Here is a 16270-nt window from a genome sequence, read left to right on the forward strand (position 1 = left end):
AGCGAAAAAAAAAAAGCTGGTAGTGACTCAAAATATAGAAAGGAATAATAATAAACACACCCAAGGGTGGCTGTAATAATTAACAAGGTCTAGACTGGCTTCTTCACTAGAAATCATGTGAAAAAATCTTTAATGGATATTTTTATTAATAATTCACACCCTGCCAGTTACTATGCAAGCAGACAGTATTTCTACCATAGAGGATGGATTCCAATCCTGGAAATATTTAGTTCACATTTCCCTTCCCTGTTCTGATTAGTGTTATTTGTCACTCAAAGAGGCACAGGCGCATGCCCAAGTATCTGCAGGATCAGGATCTAGAGCAGGCAAAATAACTGAAAGGCAGAAATTGAAACCCTAGAGGCTTGCCCTCAAATCTCAAACATTCAGGCAGTGAAAGATTCAGAGAAAACTCTCCTGAAGCCCAGTCTGTTGCCTATGCTGAAAATCACAGATGTTTCAGAGGATGCTGGAGTAATGCATCTAGCTCTAAGGGACAGCTCTGCCTTACTCCAAGTAACTGTGAAGATTTTTGTTAGACATTTAACCTGCAGCAGAACCCACTTAACTCCAGAGAGGTGCTGACTGACAGGCAGAGTTGAAGCAGCAGGATAGCTCTTCTCATCTGATGTTGACTCTCAAAAGGCCACAAAATATTAATCAATTCATTCATAGAGATGTGCATAGAGAAAACCACTGTTCCCTGTAAGGATTCTAAGACATTGCCTTCTGATCAGAGTAACTTGGCTCCTACCCTATGTTCATTATATACAGTCTCTTTAATGAATATAGGTTAAAGTCCATTTTTAAAACTATTCCCCTGGTACTGCAGCTTACATTGTGACTTCTTAAAATGAAATGAGTAAGATTTGTTTTCCTCAGGAAGATTCCCTTGGTGTTAAATTTCATAAAGTATCTTTAGGAGTATTTTTATTCCTGGAAAATAACTTTACTAGACTGCTAGCACAGAACTAGGTTCCTCCTCACCACTTGGATCATATTAAATTCCAACGCCACTGCAGGGAAAAGCAACTAGCATTCCACTGTTGCTGGGCAGATGTGGTTCTCATTCTTGGCAACACCTACATTTGCCAAATAATATATCTTTTTTAATAGTTGGAATTATTATACAAGCCATCTACAACTGCCCTAGCTGGCAAGACTGAAGGCAGTAGTTATTCACGGGAAGTCAGTAGCTTTCCTCCAAGTTTCAAAGGAGCTGGGGCTGCCAGGAAATGCATGATTTTCCCTTGCAAGGCTGATCTTATTCAACATTCAAATAATATTCACCCTCAAACTTAAAACTAAGAAAATGCTTTGAGATGGAAAAAATGAAAAACAAGAGAACAGAAGCTATTAATATGATTACATAAAGCTCATGGATGTTGAGCTACTGGAGCTAATTCAAAACAAGATGAAGTTTGGTATGTGGAAAATAGAGACCGTGCAGCCTTCTTCATCCTGTAACTAGTTAACTCCCTTCATTATTCAGGATAACTCTTGGACTCATCCTCAACACTTCATTCCTACAGGACATTATCATCACGTGTTCAGTCATCTCTGGATGACAAAGAGAGCTACGCTACTCTCACAGACAACCCCCTGGACTCATTTACTCTCACCTTTGGCTGGGTTACAGCAGCAAGGACATCAGGGCACAGAGCTGTTCCATACACAGGACACCCTTGTGCACTCCCTCACCACAGAGGTAGCAGCAGACACTGCAGCTCACCTTCACCTTCTGTAGTGCCTTCCCACAAAATGTTCTACCAAATGTAAGGATCTAATCCATAGCTTCACAGCCTACGCCAAGGACATTTTTTACAAACATGCACAAGAACTTTTACGGAGAAATTATCTGGTCAACATGTTCTTCTGTCCCACGTAACAGAATGTTTACATCAAAGGATAAAGCATGCTGCAATTTAAAAGTAGACAGTGGTCTGCTGGAGGTTAAGCAACAACCCTTTCCCTCTACACACTCTGGCATTATCACAATTGAACTATCTACTACTAACTGCAAGAGGCATTTCTTTCACCATCACTTTAACTTGCATGTAAAGAAACAGCCAAAGAATAATAAAAATAATAACAACAAAAAGAACAAACAAAACCATGCAGAGCCTTACCAAACAAGACTTTTCACTTCATGTAGCTCTTACATGGCAGAAGAAATTAGAAAAAATATCAAGAAGCAATGATAAATATATAGTTGTTTCACCTGACACTGGAAGGTACACTCATACTACAGGGATGAGCACAGGCACAAATTTTCTCAAAGCATAGAAGAATAGTACTTCAAAGGGAGGGAGAAGAAAAATAAAACAACAACAAAAATTCCACAAATAAAAGAATAAGTTAAATGTAGGACCACAGCCTGAAAAAAAAAAACAAAAAGCAAACACTTCTGGCTGGTCAAAGCACAAAACCCAGAACTAACACTTAAATATACAGCAATTTAATAAATCTCCTGTCTTGCTAGCAGTCTAACAAATGCTTAAAATGAACTGTATTGCTGCTACAATATGATTGTATTAATGCAATTTGCTGCATGATTTCTGTATAACCAAATTGTTTCATCTGCTGCATAGCATTAATTTGCTTTTCAGTACGGTAGTCTCAGTCCAGGTATTGTCATGTAAGTTTCCCTGAAAGACAATCAGACCCAATTAAAAATAATCTTCCTTATCAGATAGGTCAAGTACAAAGACAAGGAACCCAGTGATCAAAACCAGTCCCAAAAGTCACCTTTCTAGATTAAGAGAGGGCCACTTTGGTGATTCAGAGTAGGGCAAGTAAAAGATGCTCATCTCACTCCATAAGGAAAGGGATGTAGTTTTTCAGTGTGTAAAATCAATGCCTTTCAGGAACACCACATTCACTGCACATTAATGGTGTTCAAAATCCATATTTGCGAAACTCTATCCCTAATCTGGAAAATTCACATAATGGCAAGGAAGCAGTGCTCCCTCTCTCCCTTTCATTTGTTCATACTTTAAAGCACTACATTTGCCTATGAATCTGCTCAGAGGCAGACTGGGCCAAATCCTTAGATTCTGTGAATGATCACAGCTCCACTGATGTCCATGGAGATCCAAGATACACCAGCCAAGTTCCTGGCCTGTATCCTGCCAGTAATTGTATCATTTCTCCCCCAAGTGAGCCAGTCATAGGTGAGAAGTTTTGCACTGAGCAGCAATACTTACTGCAGTTCTCTGCCTTTTTATTTCGATGAATCACAGTCTTTTGACTGGGTGTGCTGAAGAGGCTGGTCCAGTTGACAGTGTGGTAGTAGCACAGATTGCTGTTGTCTGTTATGTAGATGTTGCCAGCACTGATTTGCTTCAAGGACTGAAACTGCAGAGAGGTAATGCCTTGTTGCTTTAGAATGAGTAACGAAAGGCCACTGTGATGAAAAAAAAAAAAAAATAAAGTATGAGAAAACAGGAATTAGATCCAGAAGGTAGAATTTCAGTTAGAGCTGGCTGGGAATTCCCAATAGAATTAGTTCCTAATGTCAAGGTGATCTTTCTGGCAAAAATGAAATTTGGTCAGAAAACTTTTACTTTGGGCTGATACAAATATTTTATGAGTCTATATCTAGTTCTATTGCCTAGAAAATCAGGAGTCTTGTAAGAATTGCCATACCACAAGCTGTGATGCTCACAGTGCTAGGCCAAGTGGACGAGCAGAACTCCTCAACTTGTTACATGTCACCCATTAACATGTTTTTTGAGATAAAGTGCTGTTGAAAAAACTGCATAAAATTCATAGGGTTATTTTTGGACAGAATCAATAGTGTGATAGTTTATATGCTAAAGAGAAACTGACAAAGTCATGCAAAATGTATTAACATCTTCTGTCAGGCATCAAATTAATGTCATTTATAGTAATACAGGAAGAAAATGTTGTTTTCAAGGTTTTTTTTCCAGCCTACTTTCTAAATTCCATTTTTCTTTTGTTGTACTATCTGGTTATCACCTTTCTTCATCAAAGGAATGGTAAATTATTGTCTGTGTAACACGGAAATGACTGCACATATTTTATGACTGAAGATTAGGGAAGACAATATCCAGTTTCTGGGCACCCTTTATGTTATTGTATTTTAATGATTATAATTGTTTTCCAGCTGTTTAAAATAAAAATTGCTGCTTCCAAACAGAACGCTGGGCTGTAACTCAATCTCAAGGTTTCACTGCTGCTCATATTGCGCTTGCGTTGCTGTTTAAGATGCCAGCAGAATCCCAAGACTGGTTTACTACATTTACACAACAGGGAAACAGGGTCTGCTGTATAAATCATTCAGGTGCCTTCTTGTGCTTCCCCCATTATTTCTCACCACATTCCTTCTCCTCAAACAATGTAATTATCCATGTATTTATCTTTTACCATTTATTTAAACCACCATGTTCTTTAGGTACACAAGCCTGCACTTGCCATTGCAACCACATGAATTTCCTGATAATGGGGCTAAGTTTTACTATTAATGTCTTTTAAGTTGTGTTTCACATTCACAAAAGATTTTAAACTATAAATTGTACTTTACAGACAATAAGCTACAGCAATGAACTAAGACATTATTAAAAAAAAACCCAAAACATTAGGCTCAGAAGGTATTACCCATTCTAAACAACTGATTAGCAGATGCTGTTAATGAATACCTTGGTAACAGAGAAAAATACATCAATTTATGATGCCTTTCCCAAAGGATGTTGCATTCTGTGCTACTGAACAAAGAATCATTGAATAATAATAAAATATTCAATCAACAGAGGAACTATCTTACCTATAGAGAGCTCTTCCACCGATAGTAACCAAGTTAGAAAACACCCTGAAATCTGTCATATTCTCAGGCCATGACTGTATGTTCAAATACCCTGAAGGACAAATAGGCAAGGACATGAATGTCAATCATTTTAGCCATAAAGGCTGCATTATTGCATACATGAGTTAGGACAGGCTTAGCCTATAAATGAAAGTTAGTGCTGGTTTGAGAAAAATAAATAAATAGGTAATGAATGCTGCAGACTAACATCTTTGAATTCATCAGGGTGCTCACCACTGTCTCCACCACGAAAGCAAAGGAGGACTCGTCACAGCAGCACTACATCCACTTTCAACAGCCATAGTGAGGCTGAACCTAAACACAGGCTAGAACCTCGCAAGGCTGTTCAGCCTTTTCTAAACAATAGCAGCAGAAAAAAATGATCTTCCTGAATTAAGAACATTCCATTTTAAAATGTGCTAGAGACCTAGAAGCTGAGACATCTGTCATGGTTCATTGAAAGATGACAAACTTACTAAAACAAAGAATTTACATTCGCTTCTGAACGTGTGTGTGAGGACTGTCCATCACCAGAATATTCTCTGCACAGGTGTGTGGGAGCACTCGTTTTGTGCTACACAGTCCTTTACAGAGTGCAGTTCTCCATGATTTTCATTCAGTACTGGACTGAAATGCAGTACATCTTTAGGCACAGGGGTAATTCCACCTAAGTAGTGGAGTTGAGACTGTCAATTAGTGTGTTTAAGAATGGCAAATTACAGACACACAGATGCCAGATTATCTTTGACATTAATTAAGGGAAATTTAGAGCTTACTTTCACTTTTAATCCCACTGGTTTGCCGAAATACACAACTTCTGAGAAGAGAAGCATGTGGGAGAGAACTCATTTCCAATGCCAAACACTTGTTGAGCTCCACACAGCTATAATCACACTACAGTGTCCAAAGAACTTTTTTTGTGCATGAAATAGAAATTTTTTGGCATTTCCCTATTCATACACAATCAGCAATCAATCAAGAAATCAAAACTAAAGTATCTTTCTCCCTGTTCCCTGAATGGTGAAACAAGAAGCAAGATGCAAAAAAAACAAGTACTGAATTCTAGCTACATAACTGCACTGTAAAGTCGCAAAAGATGGGAGGGACCATCACCTCACACATTATACATTTGGCTATAAATTACAGAAACTAATTTGCACCAACATCTTCTGTTAGAAGAGAAGTAGCTGCAAAAACAGATTGGCTTGTCTGGATTTTTTTTCCAAGGCATATTTCAAATTTCACCTTTTTTCAGGTGAAGAGAATGTTTTCCCACATTTCAGCACCATTTTCCTCGCTAGGTGCTTCCCCTTGTCCAACACTTGTTCCACTCGGCTACCACAGCACCAAGACCCCTTGCCCACCCAACAGTAAGGTCTTGGTTCTCCGGTTCTTGTGCACCTCAAACATAATGGGCATTCTGTATTCCTGAGTAAAGGACAACAACTTGTGAATACCAATTGATACTGAAGTTGTGTATTAAACTGTTATCAAATTTACAGCTTGATGAATTTAAAGAAAAAAAAAAAAAATCACCTTGTGTTCTTCAGAAAACCCAACAAATGACAACCATAAATGCAAAGTGAGAAGAAGTTCAGATTATATGAAATCAGAAACATGTTACCTGTTATCTCTCTCACTGTTTGGAAGATATTTAATTTCTCTGGATTGATTGCGGCAATTGTGTGATATGGGTCTCTGAAAGAATAAAAGCACAAAATGTGATGCTGAAAAGAAAAGCAGATCAGGTTCTCAAAGCCATACCATGTGGAAACAGTATTCAGGAGGTCAACACTTTGCTTTTAGGCTGCATATGTGCCAGATTTCCAGCTTCTTCGGACTATTGCTCCTGCAGAACCCGTGTCTAACTTCTCCCAAGTCATGTTGCAGGAAAAGAATGGTACTTAGCAACTTTAAGGTTCAAATCATTAATGTTTTTGCAAATATTTATGTTCATGGAAAATTAAGGGACTCTACACAGCCATGAGTGACCTCCCTAAAGGAAAGATGAATTTTCAACGTTTTTTTCCAGGAACACTAGATCAAATGGTACGGTTGTGATACTGTACTACCAGGGCTAACAAAACTGCTACTGAAATGAGTGACAAGCTATAAGCAAAGGAAAACTAAGAGCATGCCGGCAGTTCCCAACACATGGCATTAAAAGGGTACACTTTTTAGAAAGTGTTCCACAGAAAACATCAAAAAGCACAAATCCTTGCCAAGCCAGTTTGTCACCTGAAAAATGAAATACCCCCATAAAACATTAAAATCTCCAAGTTAGATATTCTACAGTGTAAAAATATGAAGCTGACCTTGATTTTGAGAGTGTCATCAGTTAGTGAATACTTCCCCCCTCCCCTAATTTTAAAGGAGTAAAGACTCTCCAACTATTTAAGAAGCCAACTAGGTATTGTGTGTTATTATTGTTGCTCCACACTGCCCATTTATATAATAAACTGCTTGTGTAGCTAGTGTCATTTTTTAAAACTCCTTTCACTATTATTGATTTGTCAAACTTAACAGAAATTTTAAACAAAAAGTTGTTCCAGAAACAAAGTTATTTAAATTAAGTCTCAATTTTTTTCTTCAGTATACACTACTGCTGTTTACACTCGAAAAGACTTAGCTTTGCAGAACTCTACATCTTCATATTAAGACTCATTGGATTGAGTTTTCTTCACAAAGAGTGAAAGACAAAGTGCTACACAGTTTCAGAACTATGTGTCTTAGGCTCATATTCTTCTGTTAAAATGAGGCAAAATATTTTAACCTCCTGCTTTATAGTCCATAATTTAGATATTTTTCAGACAAATACAGTTTTATTCAAGGTTGGTATTGGTTCCTTTAATTTTGACAGGTTTTTTTTAATGATTTTTTAAAGTTTAATCTCATAACTTTGCAGTTAATACAACTTTGCAACAAAAGAAGTTCTAATACTCAAAATTACATTTCACGTAATGCACTGGAATAATCCACACAAAATTGCTCAAGTCCTCTAGCTGCTGGTTTTGCATGTGCCTTTGCATACCTTCTGTCCTGTGAGATTTAAGAGATTTACATCCAGCCTCTCAGTTGGCCAGTTGGCCAGATCAGAACGTGTGGCAGCCTGAGCACTGACTCCTGTGTGACCTTCTCCAGGGCTTCAATAAGTTCGATGCAGCATTTCCTCAAACCATCTGAACCAAAGTCCTTCTTCCCCAATGCTACATTAACCTTTCACACTGTACTCCCTGCTGGAGAGAAGACCAACTACACAATGTTCACATTCGCTGGCGTTTTGAGAACCATTGAGCTGTAGGGCTCCACTAAAGTGGATTTTCAGCTGTCTTCCTCATGGCTGGAGTCAAGTTATAGGTGAAGCATTACAACCAATCACGTATCAAATCAAGGAAACAAGTTGTTTCTTTCCACTTCACCTAGTAGGGAAATCTGAGCCAGACAGCCTGGTGTCAACCACTTTATTATGATCTAAACATATCTTAATTTATGGAAACACTAAAGAAAAATGTGCTGGCACTGCCCATGCCAGAATTCCATTTTATATCAATCTGCAGACGTTCAGTTAATGACACTTTAACTACATCATAAAGCTGCAAACATGGAGTTGGTTTGGGAACTGTATTTGAGTTATCAACTCTTGACAATCAGCTTCAAGCCATGTTGAAAGCTCCAAGGAACCTAAAAAGCAAGTTAAAGTTTGAAGCCTATGCAGTGGTAGAAGCAATTGAGTACTTTACACTGTTAATGTAGCACAAAGTATCTGCATACTTATCACAACAAAGGGTCAAAAGGGTTGAATCTTGTTGTTACGTTTTTAAGATTTTGCTAATTTTAATAGGTCCTGAAACACCTCAAGTGTCATATGTAACTCACCATGGCTGATTACAACACGGAGGCTTGAATTAGTAAAAAGATGGAGTTATGTTTGTGTTCTCTCAGTGACAGAAAGAACACAATGCAAGAAAGCAGCCAGTTGCATCAGACCTCACCTGACCATCAAAACAAAGCACATCTGTCTGCCCAGGACACATCCCACCCTTGAAGCATTTGTGCCACACATTCACCTTTGCTACAACAGCAAACACAGAGTGCACCAAACTATAAACAACAAGGCACTAGTTATCTGGCTGGTATATCTTCCTTTAGAAGGAGACACCGGTGAGACTTTTAAATACTGATTCCATACCTTCACATCTTTAACCGTTACTAAGACTTATTCAATATACAGCCACATTTAAATCAAAATAGTGGATTTAAATACCAGTGAGTTTTGTGTATCTCTGGAACTGAAACCTGACTATATACTTCAAAACTGATTGACAAGAAGGCAGCTTTTTTACATGCAAATGCAGTGCCAGGCACTCAGGCTGTGACAATTTATGCTGGGTGAGGCATTCCCTCTGCATATTCTGCACATTAGATTGCTGGTCATACAAAACTGAAAACAAACTCACAGAAGGTAACTTCCCTTTCTCCCTTCTGTTTTCTAATCAGCCATTATTGTAAGCTAGTTATCAAGGATCTCATAAGGTAACCAAAGATCACAGTTCTCTGTCTAGAGCAAACAATCTACTTCATCCTTTCTTTTCCCAAAGGTTGAATCATAAGAATCAAGTGAACAGTTTTCTTCATAATGGGAAGCTGAGAACTGATTTATCCTTGATCTGGTATTCCATAAAAGAAGCTTGTGGCCACATCATTAAGAGGTGGACGCAATTTGTTTCAACTGGCACCATGACATAACATCTTCGTATTTTGCCACTTACCCATGAATCCCAGTAACAAGGAAGATAAGGTTGCCATTGATCTTGGTACAGTTTATGAACTTGTCAATGTTGCTGGAATCCACTGTCTGAGCTGACACTAAACTGCCTGTCCCAATGCCATCACACGCTGCCAAAAGAAGGAGTTTGTGTAAAGAACTAGGAAAAACAATTACTAAATCAGAACACGATGGCTTTCTAGACCCAAGTCTTCATTTCTTTCACAGTTAAAGCAGCAGAGAGGAGTTAAACCAGCATGCTCTACCCATATTCCCAAATAAGCACATACCAATTTAAAACAAACAATAAGCTAACGTACCTGCCACAGGAGGACATCCTTGCACACAAGTTAAGCTATTTCACACTGGATCTAAGGCAAGTATAAACCACACAAAATCCCACTCAAGCCAGCTGTAAACAGGTAGTTGATAACTTACCTCAGCCTGGCCTGGTGGCCATGCCATCTATTCATGCTACTTGCTGCAGAAACTGAGACGTCCTAACGCTGGTAGCTCCAGAGGTGCCCTTCGCTCTGGTGGATTTGTGAACTTACCCATTCACAGGACATACAACTAATTCTTTACTCATCATCCCAACAAATAAATTACTGGGGCCTGCAGAAACTTCAGTACCCAGCGAGGAAACTTCTCTGTTTAGCCATTCTACGTAATTTAGTTTCATTTTCTGGGACACATGATGCATCCAGGAGCAAATCCTCCTTGCTTTCCATCACATAATGTATCATATCTCCCTAAATGGGCTCTTCTAATAGAAACCAGCAGCAGTACACATGAACCTTTTACAAATATGTGGTAACTTTTGTCCACACAGACTAAGGCCAAGAGCTTGACAGGAACTCTACACACGTATTTTTATGTATAAAACTATCTATTAAGCAAAAATCTTATTTACTGTAATTAATTTAAAGGTCTGGATAGTGCCTTCACTTAGCATTCACTGTGTCAGGAAATAAATGGAAATCTAACATTATATTACTAAGACAAACCATACATTTTCATTCTATCGTATATACTTCATGCTCAGCCTACATAGCTCAAAGTTCCCTGGATAACCAAAGGCTATTAATATTCTACAATGTAGTCAGGAAGGGTATTTCATGCCAAAATAATACCCTGCTCTGCTCTACTACAGAGTAGATCACATTCAAGAAAATTCATACTGAACTACTGCCTACCTTTAGGACAAATGTCAGTGCAGGGCTTGCACATCTTAATACCATTTTCTTCAACCTCCATCTTGGAGCTTGGACATGCACGGACACAAGAGCTGGAATCTACCACAAAGTTGTCTGAAGAGAAAAATAAGATACTGTCAGAAAGCAAAGCACTGGACTAAATAATACTGGGACATATGTTTTGGACTCTATGTCAATTTGTATTATTAATTATCTCTGCACTTCCATATTGACCTTAACATTTAATGTTCAGTGTTTTCAGAGGTGTATAAGCAAGCAAATCAAGCATGTTTTAGGATACTTATGAAAATCCATGAATTGTCAGGCCCAATCCCCCATCCTCCCCTAATTTGGTTTTACCATTATTTTTGGTAAAAAAAAGATACAGCAATTGGAGAAAAAGAAAGCAAGATGCTCTGCCATGTCTCTTCCATACATACACAAATATATACCTCTGGGATAAAACACTGAACAAGACAATAACGAGTATTCCAATTTCACCTTGTAAAACAACTGCCAAAGGGGACACAGACTGACCGTGCATAATTGAAAGCTTAATAATGTCAAGAAAGGAAAAAAACAAAAGATAAAAAAAAACAGGTCAATGAAGTATTTGGACAAATAATCATATCCCTTAAGTAGTGTATGGTATGTAAGAAAAAATTATCTTGCTTCAAAAAACCCATCACTCTATTAGAAACAGAACTAAGCTTTGATAGTCAACAGCCTCAGCCTACTGTCAATTTGAACTCCAGCAGAGAGACGGAAAATTCAGATTTAGCTTTGGGTTGAATTATGGTTCCATTTATTATAGATTACTCATCATTCTTATATGTAATTTATGTATAAAATAATTAATGCATAGCAGAACTGTAAACCTTGGTGGGAATGAAAGGGAGAGCAAGAATACCATCTCCCTTATTTTTCTTTATAACTAAACCAGTATATCAGAGACTACATAACTGATGACCCTTTAAATTTTTCTGTTACTTGTCATCATCTGTCTGGCATCTCAGAAGCATGTGTTTTTTACATGCATGGGATTATTATTCTTTTTTTTTAACTCCCTCCTCCCCTCCAATTTTACTCTGGAACTTTAAGACTGTTGTTGTCAGTATTGCATGTTTTTTCCTCATTGGTACAGAACTGCTCAGAAAATATTTATGGTAACTTTCTGTCAAACCATCATTACTTCATGTTAAGAAAAGAACATCAGTATCCTGAAAGCATTTGGTGCCAGGTAGTACTGGTGGTGGACTGTTATTTTCCTGAAATAGAAATTTCTGCCCTTTACAATCCCATTAACTAATATAGGCCTTTGGCACTATTTTAAGAGTTCATTTTGAAATTTACAGATGCTGATCTAAAGCATGAATGTGACAAGTGGTGGTCAAGAAAACAGAAACCAGAGAATTCTCTTTCTTTAAGAAAATCACTAGAGTAGAGGATACCTGGCAAGTGTCAGCAACTCCGATTTTCACTGCCTTTAGTTAACACACGACTGAGTTACTACAGCCTGCAAGCACATGTGGAATGATTTGAGACAGTGCACTATGCACTCAGCTCTCATTCTCTCAGTGTTTTGTAAGGCTCCTGAAATACAACTTAAAACTTTCCATCACTGCAGGAGAAGGCAGCTAACAGAGCACTTACGTGGGCATTTTTTGACACAAAAAGCCCCATAGGTGTACTTGGCATTGTGATTATGCTCCAGTTGGAAGGTGGTAGGATTATATACAAAAGTCTGGGGGCACTGCGTGACACATGCACCACTGTCATTGAAATTCATACAGGCCTGCAAAACAAAGGAGAAAAAAAAAATAAATTAAGCAATTTAGTTGGTTTTATTTTGCTTTTTTTTTTTTTTTTTTAGTTTAAAATACAATCTTAATTGTTCAGACATGCTGCAACAGTGAGGAATATGATATATAGTTTTCTAACCTTCCTTCAGGCTACTTAGACCTTTGAAAGGGGGTTCACTGAGTCCCCTTAATTTGAAACACAATTGAGTGTTACAGCACTTCCTACAAAAACATAACAACACTGTAATTTGCTTCATAACTATTGCTACTACTACCAATCAACTAATTCACACGCAATAGGACCTTCTAAATTCTAAAGCTGCCAAAAGTGAACAGCTATTTGTCATAGTCAGTCTAAACAAATGCTAATGACTTTTTCAGAGGTTCAACCTTTAGATTTCTTACAGCATGAGTCCATCGTCCAGCTGAAAACTGAAATTCCCAATTAGAAAGCAAGAGGGATAACAACTTCTTTTGAGCTAGCACAGTAGGGGGTCATTTCCCTAAGTGGCAAGTTTAACAAGGTCAGTTGCTTCACACACTGAGAAAAGAAAATAGGACTTTGTATCACTTAGCATTCAAGCTCAGCCACCCACAGCTGACAGAGGACAGAGCCCTGACAAATGTGTGCATAAAGAAAGTAATGGTATGCAGGGAAAATAATTGGCCATGCAAGGTTGATAATTAGTGATAGAAAAACCCCACCGATTCTGACATTCCTTATCACCACATATTGTGTCTATGGTTTTAAGCACAGCTTATGAAAAACTGTTGGAGTAATATTCACAAAGCATACTGTAAATGTCACATTTCATGTGAATATGAAAGCTGTAGCCTGGCTCAGATCCCTCTAGCAGTTTAAGCAACAACTGCTACTGGATTCTGCTTCCCCACTAACCTCTCTTCCAGAAGCCAGGTTGCTTTCGAAGTTTTAGTCTAAGGATGAATATTTCTGGTCCTTTTCCAGGTTGTAAAAAATACAGATGGTTTTGAATCTTTAAACAGTCAACAAGTATAGCAACATGTGTGTTAAGTCTCCTCCCCTCCATGGCTGAGACTGAGGGAAAAGTGAAAAAGATTCCTCTGTTCTGCTGCTTTCATTAACAGCCCATGTCTCTGTTCAGAACAGGACCAGCAGGACTGAAGGAGGTTACTGGTCATCTCAGAAGACTTCAGAAGGGAGAGGCTAATAATGTCACCAAGGGAGAAGGACAAAATATGCTGTGGAAAGGGACAAACAGGGGGTTCCATGATGAAGGCACAGTCCTATATGGAGCCAAACTCCTGATCTTGTCTTTTCTGGTTCTTTAAAATGCCTATTTCAAAAACTGGCAGTTTCTCACAGAACCAGGTTGATGGTTTGTTTGTTTGTTTTCCTTACAAAGGTAAATACAGTCAGTTAATTCTTTACTAAGAACTGGACCCTATCAATAGGGTTGTGACCCTTTACTGATTCCATTGGGCACTAAACCAGGCCCTCCTATGCATTTCAAGTTTTAGATCTGCCTTGGTTTTGAATGCAAGATACAAACATCTCTAAAGCTTTGTTTTAGCACGCTTGCTTGCAGTTATGTTGGATGATGATTATTGCCTTGCTTTTAGAACCAAATATGCAAATGATTGCATGGCAGCATATGGAGGAGGGCGGATGAATTTTATCTAGAAATATTAAAACCATATTTACAACAGGACGCTGTTGCAAGCTGCCATAATATGCTGAAGGATTTGTAATGCTTCATAAACTGTACTTTTACTTACTAACAAATATTAATTTACTTTGTTTCCTCAACACTTTTTTACATCCACTGTTAACTTAAAAGATACTCTATCGTGTACATGAGAATCCTCTGATAACAGTCTAGCACAATCATAAAGCAAAGCACACCCATACTCTTAAGAGAGATGACATTTCTCAGGAAAAGCTCATCTAGAAGATTTGGGAACTTTTAATTTATGACTATAATGCTTTGTATCCATTTGTAACTGCTTTGATAACATATGCAACCTTCTAGTGTTTGGTGCTAAATGCTGCTAATTTGTGAATGAAAGCACAGGAGCATACACAGGGAAAAAAAAAAGAGTTGTATCTCTCAGCCAAAAGCTAAACACAGTTGTCTACAGCCTAAAGAGTTACACTTTTCACCCAGTGGGTACTAAGCAAATAATGACTAGTCCTGAAAATTGCCAGACCCCTGCTGAATTTCTTTTACATTGCTCTCAGGCCAGGAGTGAATGAGAATAAAGTCCTGGGTGGTTCTCTGCTGGATCAGAACAAACACACTAGCTGATTTTCAGCATACATATTTCCATAACTGCCACAATTCAGAAAGTAACTAGTTTTCTTTCAGGCTACAGTATTACGGAACTTATGCTACAAATCACTTGTCCTTGACCTTTGAAAGTGGACACACATCAACACGTCAGCTTTGAGCATGTTCCTCAGTAATCATATAGTAGCTATAAGTGCATTTTTTAACTCCTTACCTATTTAGACTGCACATGACAAGGGAATGAATGTTATTTTACCATCTCTCCAGTCCGAAGCCAACACAGAACTTCCAGTGAGCACTGGATCAGGCCTATCATGTGTGGGCTGAGTATCAACTTGTGCTAAGTCCCCACCACAAAGAACAGTTTTAGTAAAACCTGTTAGTTAAGTCAGGCCATCCCTGCATTTCGTCAGCACCAAAAGAATAGCATTTACAATGTGGTTTTGAAGCACAACATCTACCACTATCAAACAATATCTGAACTGTGAGCAAGTTTCAAGTCCAGACGGGGAAAGATTCATCTTTGCTGGTTCAGTGTGATGCACTTGCCTACCCTATCAAAACATTTGCAACTGTCTATACCATAATATCCCTCCTCTCAATCCTATCTGGCAGATTTTAAAAGGAAGCTACCCAATTTTGTAGATACTTGTCTCTTCGGTCACTTTGGTACCTTTGAAAATCCATCTCTTTGTCCATGTTCTAGTTCTAGGCTTTTTTAGGCCTAGGTTTTTTTCCTGTGAAAACATTAGCAAAGCTTGTCTCTGCAACCCTGTGTGATGAGTTACAAAGGTTTGCAATCACTGTTGGGTTCCGAAGCTGCTTACACTATTATTTTAGCAGGGCCTGTTATGACAGGACCAGGGGTAATAGTTTTAGGCTAAAGGAGGGGAGATTCAGGCCAGACACAAGGAAGAAATGTTTTAGACTAAAGGTGGTAAAACACTGGCCCAGGTTGTCCAGAGAGGTGGTGGATGCCCCATCCCTGGAGACATCCCAGGCCAGGCTGGACGGGGCTCTGAGCAACCTGAGCTGGGTGAAGATGTCCCTGCTTATGGCAGGGGTTGGACTGGGTGAACTTTGAAGGTCCCTTCCAACCCAAACTATTTCATGATTCTACAATTCTAAGATTTTCAATAATGGACTACAAACAAGACAAATTTGTCTAAAGGCCTGTATGTTCAGCTTGTTTATTTTTTAAAGGAAGAAGTTAGCCCTTTTCATCTTAAGCACACACAGAAGCATGCACTTGAGGTAGAGTATTTTTGAAACCACTTTCCTTCCATCGCCACTAAAAACCAAACCCAGTAAAAAAGCTGAGTTTAAATCCAGCCTGGCAGTAATATGGAATGCCTTTCACACTGAAGCTAAATTGTATTCTTGGCTTTCAAATAAAAAGCACATGGAGAGGT

At 38.4% G+C, this 16270-nt stretch overlaps 1 protein-coding gene across 4 annotated transcripts in view; it reads right to left on the reverse strand.

Annotated features, from left to right (window-relative positions):
- Positions 1–16270, reverse strand: part of ERBB4 (erb-b2 receptor tyrosine kinase 4) — a 626958-nt gene that overhangs the window by 160178 nt on the left and 450510 nt on the right. For all 4 annotated transcript variants that reach the window (XM_065069063.1, XM_065069064.1, XM_065069066.1 and 1 more), the window contains exons 7-12: positions 12440–12581; positions 10787–10900; positions 9595–9721; positions 6450–6523; positions 4787–4877; positions 3207–3406 (exon numbers count right to left, since the gene is read on the reverse strand). In XM_065069063.1, coding sequence (XP_064925135.1) covers positions 3207–3406; positions 4787–4877; positions 6450–6523; positions 9595–9721; positions 10787–10900; positions 12440–12581 — 748 coding nt within the window. The remainder of the gene's footprint in view (positions 1–3206; positions 3407–4786; positions 4878–6449; positions 6524–9594; positions 9722–10786; positions 10901–12439; positions 12582–16270) is intronic.

This window comes from Columba livia, chromosome 7, assembly GCF_036013475.1.
Source record: "Columba livia isolate bColLiv1 breed racing homer chromosome 7, bColLiv1.pat.W.v2, whole genome shotgun sequence".
Lineage (NCBI taxonomy): Eukaryota > Metazoa > Chordata > Aves > Columbiformes > Columbidae > Columba > Columba livia.